The 19,230-nt window shown below is 42.6% G+C and overlaps 1 protein-coding gene across 2 annotated transcripts in view; it reads left to right on the top strand.

The window, feature by feature from the left end:
• CWC27 (CWC27 spliceosome associated cyclophilin) overlaps positions 1–18,777 on the top strand; it is a 261,740-nt gene extending 242,963 nt beyond the window's left edge. For both annotated transcript variants that reach the window (XM_088444062.1, XM_088444061.1), the window contains one exon: positions 17,413–18,777. In XM_088444062.1, the coding sequence (XP_088300188.1) occupies positions 17,413–17,575 (163 nt within the window). In that variant the 3' untranslated portion in view covers positions 17,576–18,777. The remainder of the gene's footprint in view (positions 1–17,412) is intronic.
• Positions 18,778–19,230: the final 453 nt, after the last annotated feature.

Below are 19,230 nucleotides of genomic sequence, written 5' to 3'. Positions count from 1 at the left end.
GCGCTAATCGCTTTTATGGGAGATCAAATGGTGCTGATATATAGGCCTTATTATACAGGCATCATGTGCTTATTTGCTGTTGCTTTAGACGAATGAAAACGCATATTACAGAAAAAGCACATCATGAACTGCAGCTAATCTCATACACAAAAACCTAGTGGCAAATATTGAAAGTGGTGCTGGTTTAACCATTAATATATATCTAACTTGTCAGTTTGAAGAACCACAAGAGGTGCCAGTGCCTAAACACACCGGAACTTTCTGATGAAAAATGTAATAAATGTATAAAATATTTCACCCCACCTGCCCCATTCTCCTGTGATCCTGAAAACATCTTGATATTATGACTGGTTGGGTACGGGATGCCGGCGCTCGGGATACCAGCGGCTAGAATACCGACAGAGTTACAAAACCTGTCGGTAAGTATCCTAACTCTCCCTCCCAGCACTCTAAACCTAACCTCTGTCCCGAGCGCCTAAACCTAACCCTCCCCGCCTAGTGCCTAACCCTCCCCACCTAGTGCCTAACCCTCCCAACCTAGTGCAGTACCCTCCCCACCTAGTCCCTAACCCTAACTCTCCCCACCTAGCGCCTAACCCTAACTCTCCCCACCTAGTGCCCAACCCTAACTCTCCCCACCTAGTGCCCAACCCTAACTCTCCCCACCAAGTGCCTAACCCTAACTCTCCCCACCAGGTGCCTAACTAACTCTCCCCACCTAGTCCCTAACCCTAACTGTCCCCACCTAGTGCCTAACCCTAACTCTCCCTACCTAGTGCCTAACCCTAACTCTCCCCACCTAGTGCCTAACCCTAACTCTCCCCACCTAGTGCCTAACCCTAACTCTCCCCACCTAGTGCCTAACCCTAACTCTCCCCACCTAGTGCCTAACCCTAACTCTCCCCACCTAGTGCCTAACCTAACTCTCCCTACCTAGTGCCTAACCCTAACTCTCTCCCCACCTAGTGCCTAACCCTCCCCACCTAGTGCCTAACCCTAACTCTCCCCACCTAATGCCTACCCCTAACTCTCCCCACCTAGTGCCGAACCCTCCCTACCTAGTGCCTAACCCTCCCCACCTAGTGCCTAACCCTCCCTAACTAGTGCCTAACCCTCCCCACCTAGTGCCTAATCCTAACTCTCCCCACCTAGTGCCTAACCATAACTCCACACCTAGTGCCTAAACCTAACCCTCCCCACCTAGTGCCTAACCCTCCCTACCTAGTGCCTAACCCTCCCCACCTAGTGCCTAATCCTCCCACTAACCTTACTACTTACCGTTGGGATGCCGGAATAATAACTACCACAAGGCACGTGCGCAAGGCGTTATACTGTTGGATGCCACCAAAGATACAGAACACATATGAAATTTCAGGTGAAGGACGGGTGTGAGGATGGGTTCTGCAGGCCTAAAGGCAGCATATCATGGCCACTTTCAGATCATATGTACAAGGCTGGATTAATGTTTGTGGGTACCCCAGTGCAACTAACCCGTGGGGGTCCCCCTCCCAATAAGATTGTCAATATGATACTGTATATTAAACATATTTATACATTTTATTAAAAAATATGTGTAAATTCTACCAGCACCACAAATGTGTGCCCCCAGTTCCGATTTTGACATACAGATGATGCAGTGACCCCATGCTGGCAATGTAGCTATGTGTAGGGGCACCTGGGCGACCACCCTGGCTGTCCTGTTGTTAATCCGCTCTGCATAAGTCACATGCCAGTTACAGGTATATAAATGTGGTATTATAAAGTCCGCGCTACCCACAATAGATAGTGTTATTGTCCAGAAAAGTCCAGTAAAAAGTTTCCTTACTCATATAGTAGAACCTTTAATTGATCTTTTAAAAATATAAGCAAGAATTAATGTGACATAGTTGAGTATTTTTTAGTATCAAAATGGAGGAATAGGTGTCAGGGGGAAACATGAAATAAAGCAACAATAGATCAAATGCAGGAAGGTGTTGGCTCTATTAAATATATGCAAATGCAATTTGGGCCCTTAGGTAGCCCCCTCACTTACCCTGGGTAAGTAGTTCCCCTATACTGGATGCCGATCGGGCGTGACTGCATTACGCTTGTCTTGCCAAACTGTACTGGGTTTTCCATGCAAAGTTCTGCCCAAAAACCAGACTTTTTGTGGATTCTACTGGCCACCTCAGGAGGGTGCAAGCAGAATTCTGGATGCCTGCGACATTTGCACCTCATCGGAGCAACAATTGAATTGCTCTGTCAGGTGCGCAAAAAACAAGTGAATTCCCTCCAATGAAAGAGAAAAAAATACAAATCTATACACTTACAGCTTTTGCAGATGTTGGGAACTCTGGGGCTTATCGTAGCCAGGACCATGTAGATAAAAGGGTGACCTGTACCTAAGGGAAGCAATCGGGAAGCCGACTGCCTAAATACCGGCAGCCGGCTTCCCGACTGTCATATCCCGGCAAGGGTGAAATGCCGGGCGTCTAGATGTAGACGCCCGCCTTTCCCCGACGCCGGGAGACCGGCGCCCGGCATCCCGATCGTAGTGATGCCGGGCGCCGCGAGTGGACAGCCGCCGGGGGGGAGGGTTAGGTTTAGGGCTCCCGGGGGGGACTTAGGGTTAGGCACCCCCCCGGGAGGGTTAGGATTAGGCTAGGGGGAGGGAGGGTTAGGCACCCCCGGGGGGACTTAGGGTTAGGCACCCCCCCGGGGGACTTAGGTTTAGGCAGCGGGGAAGGGGGTGGTTAGGCTTAGGCACTTAGAGGGCGGATTAGGGTTAGGCACATGGGGGGGCAGTTAGGGTTAGGCACCCCTAAGGAGGGTTAGGGGGGTTAGGTTAGTACATACTCACCTATCCACGAACGGGATTTCCAGCGCTGTCGGCCTTCCGCTGCTCGGAACTCTGCTGATGTCGGCTTGCCGCTGACGGGAATCCCCATTCCATACCTAAGGATGCAGCCATTGACTTGGTTTGAAGCGCAGTCCTTCTTCCTCATGTAACAGTCGTATAGGCCTTACCATCGCAATGCTTGTATTTTATACATGTGCTGTCTATTTAGCATAAGTGTCTGCACCTTGGGCCTGATTCAGACCCACTCGCGAGCGGCTGTCCGCTCGCAAGTGGGTCGATGTTATGCACTGAGCATGCGCACGACGGAGGGAGCTCCGTCGTGCGCATGCGCCAGACGCGACGAGCGAAGGAAAGTCCTTCGCTCGTTGTGTCCGATCAAAGGGGGCGTGCTGTCAATGTTGATTGACAGCACGCCCCCTTTGGTGGGCGTGCCGGGGGCGTGCCTCCCTGACGGGGGCGTTCCCACGGGAACGCCTCCCGTCAGAAGCCGGCCCACTGACATCACTAGTGATGTCAGTGGGAGTGATTTGGGCTCTGATAGAGCCAAAATCACTCCGGAGCTTGCGGTTGAAAACCTCAACCGCAGGCTCCGGCTCGCAATTTCGATGGTCGCGATGGTCTCGACCATCGCGGCCATCACAAAGCACGCTCGTATAGCCTGTGGGTGGTGACCGACAGCTATACGAGCGTCCAGGAGGACGCTCCATGAAAATGGAGCCCGGCCCTCATTCAGAGCGTGCGCTCTGCTCAGAGCGTACGGCTCTGAATGAGGGCCCTTGTCCGCAGAGATTTGTAACACCTAGTAAATCCCTAGATTACGGCTCTGAGGCAGTTTACATGATGCCGCAGAAGCCTGATTTACTACCTTACACTAATGCCAGTTTCCACAGGGCTAATGTGAGGATCCCCGCGTCTTGAAGCGGGCAGCAGCGCCGCCCTCCGATTTTCTGTCCACAGCTGTATCATTCAGCATTAGTATCTCCACGTGCACCAGCCCCATGCTGGGTGCAAGACATGTGGCAGAAATAAGCTTCCCTTCTCTGTACACACCACTCAGGATAGCATGGAAAAATGTGTAAATTTGCTTTTGCGCTTTCACTGTATGCTAAAACTCGCAATTTGTGTGCATACAAAGAGATCCATCCAGGATCAGGCCCCATGACTTTAGAAGTCCAAAACCTTCTAGCATTTGCTCTATAACAGTTGTGACTGATAATATGGCTCAAATAGATCACATCCTTTGCCCTGGGCTACAACTTTGTTTTGTACAGTACAATTATATCTAGACAGAGAGCAGTTTTCTGCTTGATAATATAAGTGTATGGCTGAAAAGCACAGAATGACATAGACAATTTAGTTAGGGTTGCAGAAAAGATCTGTGCAAGCAGTTAAATGAAAGTGCTCAAACCCTTCAGCATCATGGCGTTTATAATGTCAACCAAACATGTCATTTGAAAATTAGCTAAACGTTGTCAGTGTTACTATACAGCAGTCGGTGCTATTATTCAAACCTTCATTTAAGTCAGAAATGTTTGTGTTATTCACAGATAAATAAATAAAAAAAACAAAAACATTTTAGACTTTGCTAAAAAAATTTATTTTCCAAAACGTCCGATCTGTAGAAGTGACATTAACATGCGGATGCCTACCTTGCAAGTGTTTGTGTTTTCATTGGTCATTGTACAATTCTGTCTGCCTTTCAGTCTACTGAAACCTGTGATTTATGGAGGTGTATAGGTCAAGGGTTTAGTATGCTGAAAATCACAATAGCTGTTTTGTTTGAAAAATTTTAGTGAGTCAAATACGTTGAAAGACAAACAGATGAAGAATTAAAAAAAAAAAAAAAAACTTTTGGAATTATTAATTTTGCTTGTTTTGCTACAAAAAAGGAAATGTTATATGTATGAGTTCTGGGCAGAAATCCCTAAGCACTATAATATTGCACAGTAGGTATACAATAAATAGTTCTCTTCAATTTTGAAATAAAAACTTGCAAATTTTTTATTTTTTTTGTTCATCCAGACAGGTTAAAATATGTCTGCCCTGAACCGGTTTTAGTTGTATAATAACTTCAAAGAGTTGTCACAATTGTATTCCTGTAATTCTGTTTCTGGGATTAATAAAATAGTTTATCCTGTAACTATATATATATATATATATATATATATATATATATATATATATATATACAGTCAGGTGCATAAATATTGGGACATTGACAGAATTTTCATATTTTGGCCTCTATTCACCACCACAATGGCTTTGAAATGAAACAAACAAGATGTGCTTTAACTGCAGACTTTCAGATTTAATTTGAGGGTAATTACATCCAAATCAGGTGAACGGTGTAGGAATTACAACGGTTTCTATATGTGCCTCACACTTTTTAAGGGGCCAAAAGTAATGGGACTATCAACTCAAAAGCTATTTCATGGACAGGTGTGGGCTATTCCCTCGTTATTTCATTATCAATTAAGTAGGTAAAAGGTCTGGAGTTGATTCTAGGTGTGACATTTGCATTTGGAATCTGTTGCTGTCGACTCTCAATATGAGATCCAAAGAGCTGTAACTATCAGTGAAGCAAGCCATCATTAGGCTGAAAAATCAAAACAAACCCATCAGAGAGAATTAGCAAAAACATTAGGTGTGGCCAAATCAACTGTTTGGAACATTCTTACTCACCTATACATACTCTTAAAAAGATAGAACGCACCGGAGAGCTCAGCAACACCAAAAGACCCGGAAGACCACGGAAAACAACTGTGGTGGATGACAGAAGAATTATTTCCCTGGTGAAGAAAAACCCCTTCACAACAGTTGGCCAAATCAAGAACACTCTCCAGGAGGTAGGTGTATATGTGTCAAAGTCAACAATCAAGAGAAGACTTCACAAGAGTGAATATAGAGGGTTCACCACAACATGTAAACCATTGGTGAGCCACAAAAACAGGAAGACCAGATTACAGTTTGCCAAACAACATCTAAAAAAGCCATTACAGTTCTGGAACAACATCCATGGTCAAATGAGACAAAGATCAACTTGTACCAGAGTGATGGGAAGAGAAGAATATGGAGAAGGAAGGGAACTGCTCATGATTCAAAACATACCACCTCATCATTGAAGCATGGTGGTGATAGTGTCATGGCGTGGGCATGTATGGCTGCTAATGGAACTGGTTCCCTTGTATTTATTGATGATGTGACTGCTGACAAAAGCAGCAGAATGAATTCTGTAGTGTTTCGGGCAATATTATATGCTCGTATTCAGTCAAATGCTTCAGAACTCATTGGATGGCGCTTCACAGTGCAGATGGACAATGACCCGAAGCATACTGCAAAAGCAACCAAAGAGTTTTTTAAGGCTAAAAAGTGGAATGTTATGTAATGGCCAAGTCAATCCCCTGACCTGATTCCGATTGAGCATGCATTTCACTTGATGAAGACAAAACTGAAGGGAAAATGCCCCAAGAACAAGCAGGAACTGAAGACATTTGCAGTAGAGGCCTGGCAGAGCATCACCAGGGATGAAACCCAGCGTCTGGTGATGTCTATGCGTTCCAGACTTCAGGCTGTAATTGCCTGCAAAGGATTTGCAGCAAAGTATTAAAAAGTGAAAGTTCGATTTAGGATTGTTTAGTTTGTCCCATTACTTTTGTCCCCTTAAACATTGGGAAGCACATATAGAAACCGTTGTAATTCCTACACCGTTCACCTGATTTGGATGTACTTACCCTCAAACTAAATCTGAAAGTCTGCAGTTAAAGCACATCTTGTTTGTTTCATTTCAAAGCCATTCTGGTGGTGAATAGAGGCCAAAATATGAAAATTCTGTCAATGTCTCAATATTTATGCACCTGACTGTAAATATGCGTTCCTCCAAGAAACGCACTTTAAAGAAGGTGCTGCGCCGCCTCTCAGGGATAGATATTTTTCCAATAATCCTGAGGGCAAGTACCTGGGAGTTGCAATTTTATTTGCTAAGCATATTCCCATTACTGATATAACTTGCTTACCGCTGATTGCAGGCAGCGTCTTAATAATAAAGTGCAAAGTGTACACTCAGGTCTTTACTTTTGTCAATGTATATGCACCGAACAAGACCCAAACGGCCTTTTTTTAAAAGGACCTTGAACCTTGTCCAGGCACATGTTGAAGGTATACTAGTTTTTGGTGGAGACCTTAACTGGTCCTTAGACCCACATTTAGACTCCTCAAATCAATCACCCAGGTACTCTGACAAGTTTCATCGTAAGGTGAAGAAAATTCTCCATGCACATCAATTAGTAGATATTTGGCGTATACAACATTCAAATACACAAGACTATTATTTTTTTTTTTCTCATCCCCACAAGCTGTACACTAGACTAGATTATCTTTTTATTTCACATACAGTGCATCCAGAAAGTATTCACTACTCTTCACTTTTTTCACATTTTGTTGTGTTACAGCCTTATTCCAAAATGGAATAAATTCGTTTTTGTCCTCAAAATTCTACACACAATACCCCATAATGACAACGTGTAAAAAGTTTTGTTGCGATTGTTGCAAATTTATAAAAAAATAAATACGAAATCACATGTACATAAGTATTCACAACCTTTGCCCAATACTTTGATGCACCTTTGGCAGCAATTACAGCCTCAAGTATTTTTGTAATGATGCCACAAGCTTGACACACCTATCTTTGTGCAGTTTCGCCCATTCCTCTTTGCAGCACCTCTCAAGCTCCATCAGGTAGGATGGGAAGCGTCAGTGCACATCCATTTTCAGATCTCCTCAGAGATGTAAAATCGGATTCAAGTCTGGGCTCTGGCTGGGCCATTCAAGGACATTCACAGAGTTGTCCTGAAGCCACTCCTTTGATATCTTAGCTGTGTGCTTAGGGTCGTTGTCCTGCTGAAAGATGAACCGTCGCCCCAGTCTGAGGTCAAGAGCGCTCTGGAGCAGGTTTTCATCCAGGATGTCTCTGTACATTGCTGCATTCATCTTTCCCTCTATCCTGACTAGTCTCTCAGTTCCTGCCACTGAAAAACATCCCCACAGCATGATGCTGCCACCACCATGCTTCACTGTAGGGATGGTATTAGCCTGGTGATGAGCGGGGCCTGGTTTCCTCCAAACATAACGCCTGGCATTCACGCCAAAGAGTTCAATCTTTGTCTCATCATGGTCTGAGAGTTCTTCAGGTGCATTTTGGCAAACTCCAGGCGGGCTGCCATGTGCTTTTTACTAAGGTGTGGCTTCCATCTGGCCAGTCTACCATACAGGCCTAATTGTGGATTGCTGCAGAGATGGTTGTCCTTCTGGAAGGTTCTCCTCTCTCCATAGAGGAATGCTGTAGCTCGGACAGAGTGGCTATCGGGTTCTTGGTCACCTCCCTGACTAGGGCCATTCTACCCCGATCGCTCAGTTTAGACGGCCGGCCAACTCTAGGAAGAGTCCTGGTGGTTCCGAACTTCTTCCGTTTATGGATGATGGAGGCCACTGTGCTCATTGGGACCTTCAAAGCACCAGGTATTTTTCTGTACCCTTCCCCAGATTTGTGCCTCAAGACAATCCTGTCTCAGAGGTCTACAGACAATTCCTTGGACTTCATGCTTGGTTTGTGCTCTGACATGCACTGTCAAGTGTGGGACCTTATATAGACAGGTGTATGCCTTTCAAAATCGTCCAGTCAACTGAATTTACCACAGGTGGACTCCAATTAAGCTGTAGGAACATCTCAAGGATGATCAGTGGAAACAGGATGCACCTGAGCTCAATTTTGAGTTTCATCGAAAAGGCCGTGAACACTTATGTACATGTGATTTCTTAGTGTTTCTTTTTTTATTACATTTGCAAAAATCTAAAAAAAAACTTTGTACATGTTGTCATTATGGGATATTTTGTGTAGAATTTTGAGGGCAAAAATTTATTTATTCCATTTTGGAATAAGGTTGTAACATAACAAAATGTGGAAAAAGTGAAGCGTAGTGAATACTTTCCGGATGCACTGTAGAATTCTTCATTTGACGAAAGAAACAAAGATTGGCCATATCTCCTGGTCATGCTCCCATTTCATTGAGACTTACACTTCCGTCTCCTCACCCAACACGTTTTACTTGGAGGCTGAACAAATTATTGCTTCAAGATTGTTATTGCCAACAATTGACTTTGGAAGACTATATAGCCACTAATGATCTCTCTGACATGTCCAAAATAACAGTTTGGGAAGCACATAAATGTGTCTTAAGGGGGAAGCTAATTCAGCTGGGGTCTTATTTAAAAAAACAACGTTTAGTGGCAAGAGACTCCTTAATGCAAAAGACTCAAGCTTTAGAACTAACACATAAATCATCCCTTTCTCCTGAGACATTCCAAGCCCTAAAACAGACAAATCTCAGGTGCACAACTCCAAATTATTGATAATATATAAATGCAATAAAATTTTGCAATCAATAGAGGTTTTTAGCATATTCTTGGCCAAGGTTATGGGCCTACCCACCACATCCAGGTAACCTCTTTAGGGTAGGTCCCTAATGTACTAGGATTCAAATCCAGGTCGCAGGACACCCCCAAACTGGCCCAGCTAAGCCGCCCCAGGGCACCGCCATAGTAAGAAAAGTGCAGTGTAAAAGAGATAGTTAAGAGCAGCCACAGCTGCATATAAAGAATGAAAATAAAAAAGTGAAGTACATGTATAATAAACAAACAGTGAAGGGTTAAAATGTGTTATAAAAGAAAAATGAGTTATAATGCGGTGCCCTGAAACAGATCAACAAAGGCAATCCAGGGGGACCCACGCCCCAAAAATGAACCAAAGTTGCACTACAGTATATAACTTGTAGGACTTACCTAGAATTGTGCCTAATACCAGTGTACATATACTATACCAGATTCCATGCTTTTAAACCAATAAGGTAGGGGTGCTAATCCAGACTGAGGGCGTCTCCTTTCCCTCAGGTGTGCAATAAAGCACATTAAATGGAGTATATGGGAAAGATTTCTGGACTGCACACCCTGTAATATATATATATAATGGGAGGTGCTACCTGATGAGACTAATTGCAGGCACAAAAACAGACAAATCTCAGGTGCACAACTCCAAATTATTGATAATATATAAATGCAATAAAATTTTGCAATCAATAGAGGTTTTTAGCATAATCTTGGCCAAGGTTATGGGCCTACCCACCACATCCAGGTAACCTCTATAGGGTAGGTCCCTAATGTACTAGGATTCAAATCCAGAGCGCAGGACACCCCCAAACTGCCCAGCTAAGCCGCCCCAGGGCACCGCCATAGTAAGAAAAGTGCAGTGTAAAAGAGATAGTTAAGAGCAGCCACAGCTGCATATAAAGAATGAAAATAAAAAAGTGAAGTACATTTATTGCCCATGTAAAGTCGCACTCTGGCTCTCTCTGTAACTCCACAAAAGATATTGCTGCAGCAATTCAATCTTGTTATTCCCAATTGTACAATTTAAAAGATTACAGGGTGGGGACTGACATGTTTTCGCGGAGGGCCTCCATTAAGGCTTATTTGGAAGAAATTGGTTTTCCTACCTTATCGGACATAGACGTAGAATCATTCAAAGAGCCATTCACTTCAGAGGAGTTAGATGCAGTTATTAAATCAACAGCTAATGGTAAAAGTCCAGGCCCTGATGGGTTTACTATTGCCTATTACAAGATGTTCGGAGAAGTTCTATCTCCCCTGGTGTTCCGTGCTTTCAATGAGGTTTCAGATCTTTCCTGTTTCTTTTCTCACTCTTTGCTTGCCCATATCTCTGTGATACCCAAAGAGGGGAAAGACCCTGCCCTTTGCTCCAGTTACAGACCCATCTCCCTGTTAAACGTCGAGCTAAAGCTTTTTGCTAAGCTAATGTCTAATCATCTCAAAATGTTTCTCCCAAATTTGATCCACTCAGATCAGGTGGGATTTGTCCCTGGTCGTGAGGCCAGTGACAATACCACTAAGGATCTAGACCTGATCCATGAGGCCATTTCCCAGAAGATCCCAACTAAACTTCTGTCTACAGACGCTGAAAAGGCGTTTGACAGGGTTGACTGTGATATTTTGATGGGAGTTCTGGAGCATATGGGTTTGAGTCCGACGGGAATTCAGAATTCAGCTCTTTATTCTACTCCGTCTGTGCGTGTGAGGATTAACGGAGACCTGTCTGAACCAATTTTAATCTCCAATGGCACTCGTCAGGGATGCCCCTTATCACCACTTGTATTTATTTTATGTATGGAGGCCCTGGCGAGGGCCATTCGTCTTAATTGTAATGTAACTGGGCTGGTTGTTGGAAAGAGGGAATACAAGCTAGCTCTCTTTGCAGACGATCTTTTGGCTGTACTTACGAACCCGCGAACTTCAGTCCCTAACATTCTTAAAGAATTTGACTGATTTGGAGCTCTTTCCAATTTTAAAGTAAATTTGTCCAAATCTAGCGCATTTAATCTCACAGTAGATCAGAGATGCATGAATGATATACAATCTTTCTGCCACTTCTCCTGGCACCCCACGCATACAAAATATCTTGTGGTTTTCCTTCATAAAGATCTCTCTCAAGTATTCTCTTCTAATTTTCTCCCTTTGCTTTCTAGCTGCGAACAGATCTTTTTAGCTGGCATCCCAAGAAGATCTCGTGGACAGGCAGGATAGGAGTTATTAAGATGAATGTACTTCCTAGGGTCCTTTATCTTTTACAAACTCTCCCAATTACAATATCCCATTCCTGGTTTACCACACTTCATCGAATTGTTCATGATTTTGTTTGGGCGGCCCATACACCTCGCTTAAAACATGAGATACTTTAGGAAACATAAGGGAGGTCTACAATTGCCACATTTTCTCTCCTATAACCATGCGGTCCTGCTCGTGAGGGTAATGGAATGGAGTAGGTTATCTGATAAGAAAACAGTGGGCAGCTTCCCTTCCTTCAGTAGATTCAGGTTTTCCTTGGCCTTCGATTCTCCCCCGAGTTACCCATCCTTTACTGGGCATAATCATCTCCTGTTGGGGACGTCTCTGTTCACATCCTCTTCTTTCTCCTATTCCTTCTCCTTTAACCCCTTTATTTGGTAATCCGGCATTTTCTCCCGGGATTCCAGCAAACTCATTTCAATTGTGGCGTACATTGGGGATTCTTAAGGTTAGCCATTTGTTTGCGGGATCAGAAGTTATGAGTTTTCCCACCATTCAAGCGAAATGGGGTATGCCTCACAGTGAGATTTGGAAATATCTTCAATTAAAGTATTTTCTCTCGAGTTTGGGCCCCCCTCACGCATATAGGCGGGGGACTACTCCATTTGAAAATGTGTGTATCTCAAGAATCTCCTTCACACCCTCTGTCCTCTATTTATACAATGTTGATTGAGCATCTTTTTTCTGTTAGACCTGTCTTCAGAAATACTTTCTCCGCCTCATCAAATGCGTAAGTATTGGAGACACATTACAAAGTCCTCTCACGTTGGTACCGCTGTCCTAGCCAGCTTTCTAAAATGTATCCAGGCGTACATAGCACTTGTTGGAGATGTGGGACAGAGCGGGGAACCCCCCTCTACATATTTGGTGGGAAAGCTCTTCTCTTAGATCTTTTTGGGATAAGGTAATTGAAACAGCGACTATTATTCTCCAGGAGGACTTTCCTTCATGCCCTGGTTTCTGGCTATTAAATCTCATTCGGAAACCTCATGCTCATTTCAAAAAGTCTTTATTACGTTATATATTGAGTGCTTCCAAGGCCGTAATCCCTGTCCACTGGAAGACTATGTCTGCCCCCTCCATGTCTGAATGGTGTACACATCTAAATCATTACATGTCAATGGACGATCTAATTTTGCCCCCTACAGGCAGGGGCAAAAATTTCACTGTGATCTGGTATCCATGGTTGCATTATAAGGAGTCTGACCATTATAAGACGCTCTGTCGTGATTAGGGAAGATATCCCGCAGTTCTCTAGAGGTAGATGGTCGGATGTTTAGTTTTTGCTATCTGGTTTTGAGGCTTCCCTGTCTTCACCCTTACTCACTTCCCCCCTTTTACTCTTTTTTCATTCTGCTGTTATTGTCTTTGATAAAGGTTTTGTTATAAAATGTGACCATATTTTGTATTATCTTTACAAAACAGATATGTCAAATGTTTTTTCGTTTACCAATTGGAATTCTGTTTGTGACAGATTCATATTGTATTAGGTTTTTGGTTTTCAATAAATACATAATGCGTAAAAAAAAAAATATATATATGTGCAGAGGATGTAGTAGGACACTGATTGTGGTGCAACACTCCAAAGAATGTAACGTACTAAAATAAAAAAGCTTCCATGTGTGATACACCTCAAAAAATAATTAAGTGGCAGCTCCAATATAGTGATAAGGTTTTGGTACCCAAGATTATAAAGAAATAGAAAAAGAAGCGCCTGCTAGTGTCAAGAAATTAAATCAACACACAAGTGAAGCAAACTGGTGATCAGTTCACTACTTATCTGGTAAGATGTTCTTCGGTCATATGACCATTAGGAAGGGATATATAAAAGAGAAACAAAAAGAAAACCAGCATAGTGTGTACTATACCGCACTGTATATTATTTTCTACAACCCAAAAAAACTATTGGACCCTTTTGGGGAACATTTCTTTACCAAATGGTAACATAGACATATTTTTTAAATACAGTCCAGGGTCAAGGTAAGTTTTGTCAAAAAACAGGTTTAATAATACAGTGACAAAAAATGGTAAAAAGACACACGTACAAGAAATATAAATAATAGATGCTTATCTGTCCAATTAAAAGGGGATCAGGGTACAGCAAACCCAACGCGTTTTATCTCTAAGACTTCATCAAGACCATGTTTAGCTGGATTAGAGGAGAGTAGATAGACTAGGCTACCACAAGTGTCGATAGTGCGGTCGATATTTCATCGATGTTGGTGTGTACAATCTCCATCGCAATCGCACAGTCCATGGAGCCTGAAAGTCGGGGTCTCAGTACTCGTACACTCCGCCACACGGTGGAGCATAACAGGAAGGCTGAGGTTAGCATTTGCATATTTCCACAACTGCTATTGAGAGCGCGGATGCATTAGCGTTCATCTCTGAATCCGGCTTTATTGTGGGAAGTATGTCTGGTATGGACAACAGAATGATCCAGCTGTGTCCATTACACCAGAGAGAGATGCTGCCAGATTATTGCTTATTGGCTGCGCTGGGTGGGTGCTACTAGTATAAATAATTCCTCACTTTCATCCCCTGTGGCTACAAGCAGGCCAGATCTAAACAATACATTTTTTTGGATGGAGAGAGAACTATTAATTAAATCAACGCCAGCATTTAGAACTGAATAACCAGTGCTTTAAATGCAAAAGTTGACCATTTCATGACACCGTATCACCTTAATAAGCCTATATTTAAAAAACATTCTGTCAGGTTAAAGTGCCTTCTATAACAACTACTTTATATATTAATGTGATGCCGTTTTTGTGGGTTCTTTCCCTATAATTACAAGCATTGAGTAAACTGGTGTTTTCAAACATTCAATGAATCCCCAGCGGTGTAAAGTAACATCTGCAAGAGTAATGAACAAGGACTTGGCTGTTCTTGCAGTGAGGAAGCCTGCAGCTGATCAGCTTTGCCTCATTTGTAGGTGTCACTGCAGCAGGGATTAGTTTAGAAGATTCCAGGCAACGTGACACACCAAGCAAGCCAAAGAAAACCTCCGAGCTAGAATACATCTCATTTTCAGCCATTGTTTAACCAAAACAAGAACCAATTATGACACGTTTCAGGGATGATCAGTGTGTAACTGCACTGTTTACGGATATTGTTCCATCCCAGCACATGTTTAAAATGTTCATTCAGTGTGTAGCGTTGGCAGCCCCCAATCCTTAATAAACAAAGATAATTTTTTTTTAATCATCATCAATTGCTGTCTTTACAGACTATTAAACACATTTTGCCGCATATAGTCCTAAATCATGTAACTGGAGCTTTGTGCAGGGCCAGCCCGAGGTCTGCTCGTACTTGCGCAAGAAATCTTGGAGCCACACACACACACGCACGAAAAAAAACACACAGGCCCTAACAGTAAAAACACACTCATTGGCCCCTACAAGGAAAAGATAAAACCAACACACATTGGTCCCTAAAGGAAGAAAAATAAAACAGACATTCATTGCTCCCACAGGGACAAAAAAACACACAAAAGACTGACCTGAAGACAGACTCTGTCAGAGGACTTGTGAAAGATGTTGGCATTCAGAACTTCAGTAGAGGAACTTGCAGTAGGTCCCTCACGGGCCAGTCCCATTCTCGACTGTGGCATTGCAGTTTGGTGTGCGGCTGCTTAACTTATGATGATGTGTCGCTGTTTATGGTTCACGTGCCAGGCAGCGCCTGAGCCGCCCAAAATAAGAGCCCAGCACTGCCTGGGCCAGACGTTAGTTTGTAGACACTACAAAGTGAGGACACTGTGTTACTGGTGGCTGGCAGTTGCTGCCAGTCATCGGTCCCAGGCACCACCTGCATTGTACCCCTTATGGGGTGGCACCACCATGCAGCCGCTCTGCTCAAACAACCCTCGTGCCGGCCCTGGCTGTGTTCCCAGAGTTATTTGACAAGTGTTCACTTTGCATCAGTTTCAGGGTTGCCTCAAAATATTAAAGCTCTGTAAATACAATAATAATTATTACTTATGGAAGTGTCACGACAACAGAAATATCTTCATTACATGCAAGAGCCTAACTACCATAGGTGTAGCTGCTATGGGGCCTATATCTGATGGGGGCCTGTCTTCCTGGTCTGTCCTATGTTTCTATGCGAGTTTATTTACTATTGGGCAGTATATGGGGCCATTACAAATGTTCCTGTGTGGCCCACTAATGATTAGTTACGTGTCAACTTTTTGCATGATTAAATGTTTTATTACATTGGGTAAAATGCTTGTACAAGTGCAGTTTTCCACAAAAGTGCATCATTATTATTATTTATTTATGTATATGGTGCCATTATGGTTCTGCAGCCCCGTACATAAGGATAACTCATACAGCAGGTTGCACATATACCAAATAGGACAGACAAGAACATAACTTACGAGTATATACATAATTATAGTGTTCAAATTACATAATTACGTAGGGAATTCAGACGGGAGACAGTCCTACTCGTTTGAGCCTACAAAAGCAACGTTCGCCTCATTGAAAGCCTAAACCATATGCATGCTAACCTAAATCAGTAACTGAGCAAGCCATGGCACTTAACTAAAAAACAATTATAAAGTTAAAGCAATATAGAACACCTAGATTTGGCTGGGCGTCCAGTGCAATATGTTAAGCAACCCTTGTAAAGATCTCTAAAGACTCTAGATTTAAAGCAAATTGCTTTGGCTTGTTCTGCAACATTTCATGGCTTAACTGACCGTGGTCCCCACCCGAGGTTTACAGTCTAACCTAAGTTCAAGTATAAGATAAACATTAATAGTTAAGAGAACAATGTAGCTCGCGGTTCATTGATGTTGCCCAAGGAAGTTCTGAGAAGCAAATTTATTCGAATAATACCTCCTGTCTCATACAAACAGATGAAAAAAAGATAAGGAAGCCAGTAAGCAAGCTTAGAGGCATCTGCATTGTTGTAAAGTCTTCTTCTCTGTATACAGTCTCATGCTATAGTCCAATCTGGGATAGACACATTGCACTTAGTGTACATTGAAGGTGCTGGTGAGGTCAATGGAATTCCAAGTGGTGGAATGGGTAACAGCACCTGGACCTAGGCTTGTGCTTTGTTCGTGTCAATCAGAGTGCAGATTTTTTATAAGTGGAGGACTATATTTCCAGATATACGTATCATTGAAGATTGTGTCCAATTACAGGGATTCCTCACCGAGGCTAGAAACATTTGTACAAGTGTACGTTATGTGGGGGGTGGTCCAATGGGGGTTTAAAGCAGAGGACTTAGTGCTCTTGGTCCAGTAGAAGATCTTCATATATAGATCCTGGAAGACATTGCACATTTAGGTAGTATCATTTTCTTAGGAATCTGGGATTTCAGGCGGATATTGTTACATTTGGACTTGCTACAGAATGTAAATCTTTTGTTTTCATTTGGAACCGCTCTGTAAATCTTGTACGTTTTTCTTCTGCATGGATCTCATCAGCTCTTTTTCTGCACCTTCTAAGTGTTTGTAGACATTGTCAACTTTTCGCTCCATTGAATCTATTCTGGATCCTAATAATGTCAATTTGGCTCTAAAATCTGCTATGAGAGCTCATATCTCTGTGTGCATGGTTAGCGTCCCTACAGCCACGAGGTCTGTTGCCGAACATAGTATACATTATAAGGCGCTTGAGTCCAACATGTACTATACATGTACCATATTTACATACTTAAACTTTGTCACTATAAAATCTTAATATTATTGTACATCTTTTTCTTTCCGATGATGAAATGCAGCTAGAGTAAGGCAAAAAAACACCAGTCAGCATCATTTATACCATCCTATATCTCTGTGGTGCAATGCGTGCCTCTATTTTTATATGATCTTAATTGTAGTTGAATGTATTAACGGTAATCTTAATTTATTGCAATTTTTTTTTCAGGATGTCTCACGTGCTCCAGTTTGATGAGAAAAGTCGGAAGGTCAAGGATGCCACCATGCAAGATGAAGACACGTTTGAGATATACGATCCACGGAATCCAGTCAATAAAAGGAGAAGAGAAGAAAGCAAGAAGCTGATGAAGCAGAAGAAAGAGAGACGATAAATGATGACTGTATTGGAAGACAAATCTGTTCATACCCTGCCTGGAATCGGCCCCAAAAATGCTATTTTTGTATAGGAAGCAAATTCCATGGAATTCTCTGTAGGCTATTATTGCATTATGTAATAATGTTCTGGGTTGAGTGGAGTTTGTTTTCTTTTTGTTCAGTAACACGGAGCCACAAGTAACCGTGTACAAAATCTGTGTTACCCACATCAATTGTTTTTATATGTCATTTTTATATGTAGTTTCCTAAGATCCATCCATTCGTCAAAACAGAGGAGCAGTAGATGAAGGGTTGGAACAACCTGTAGCCAGGGCAAGACCATGTTGGCACAGAGTATAGACAAGTTTAAAGCTGGAAGAACTAGGAAACATGGGGCGAAATGTAACAAGCCTTCTAGAGAGTGGAGAAGTTTCCCATAGCAACTAAACACTTTCTAGTTATCATTTATCAAGTACATTCTATAAAATGCTAGGTAGAAGCTGATTGGTTGCTACAGATGTGTCCACATACATCTTACCTCCGTGAGCTACAAGTTGTATTAAACATACCGCGTGAGCACTGTGAGACTCGGTAGCGCCGATTTGACTTTTCGTGCCAGAGGCTGTCACACTGTAACATAGCATTTCGCATGCAGATACAGCCGCAGTCGCACGCAGAATATGACGCATATTTTAATCAGAAGAAGCTGTCTATGCGTCCCATTTGCATTGCTTAGCGATTAAGGTGCATTTGAAGGTAAGTCTCACGAAAAGATGCTTGGCGCTACCGAGCCACGGCATGCCGCAACTCGGAGAGGAGTTTAACGCTCATGGAAGTAAGATGTATGTGGACACATCTGTATGCGGAACTTCTCCACTCTTTAGAGGGCTTGATACATTTTCCCCCAAGTATCCAATCAGAACCTCTAAATGTTAACAGCAGCACAGAGGTATATGAGGCGCATGCCAAATTGCTGCTGGGACGTGTATATGAAATACAGCACATACATTAAACATGTCGTTTATACTACATGGAACTGTATGAAGTAATCCCTCCCGTAAAATTTACAGAATGCAAAGATACTCCCCCAAAAATATAATTTTTAGTTTGTGCATGGAAGCTTACATCTTACATAGCTTCTCCACTGTTGAGTGTAGTACTGTACGCAAGAAAATTTATTTTGAGATTTTGCTTTTATTTACAGTGTACAATAAATAAAATGTTTCAACTGATTTTGGATCTGATGATTCTGACATATTTAATATGTTGTTTTATTTTTATTTCTTTTTTTATCAGGTTTTACTCCATAAAATACATAATCAACCAGTTGCCTCAAGTATAGTGGCAGAGATGTAATTGTTTATTTTTTCACTTTTGTGTATGTCTTAGACACAAAAGGACAAAGCAAGGGCAACCATCTGTTTAGTATACCATCTACCTGGCACATTGTAGCCAAAAATAATAAGAAACTACAGAAACATAAACTGCGTCCATCCACACACAGAAGCAGGGTAGTGCGACCAGTGCCATGGCACCGCAGGGCAGGGGGCGCTGGTCAGGCCTGTCAATTTTCCTGTCTATTATCCTCTTCTTTTATTCCCAGCATCTGCTGGCTGCCCCAGGAGTACCCCATCTTTTCCAGGTGCACTATCTTATGTCCCTATTTAAAAAA

This window comes from Taudactylus pleione, unplaced genomic scaffold (assembly GCF_031769625.1).
Source record: "Taudactylus pleione unplaced genomic scaffold, aTauple2 ptg000345l, whole genome shotgun sequence".
NCBI classification, from domain to species: domain Eukaryota; kingdom Metazoa; phylum Chordata; class Amphibia; order Anura; family Myobatrachidae; genus Taudactylus; species Taudactylus pleione.
The sequence above is the reverse complement of the archived record's forward strand: the minus strand, read 5'-3'. Positions and strand labels throughout refer to the sequence as shown.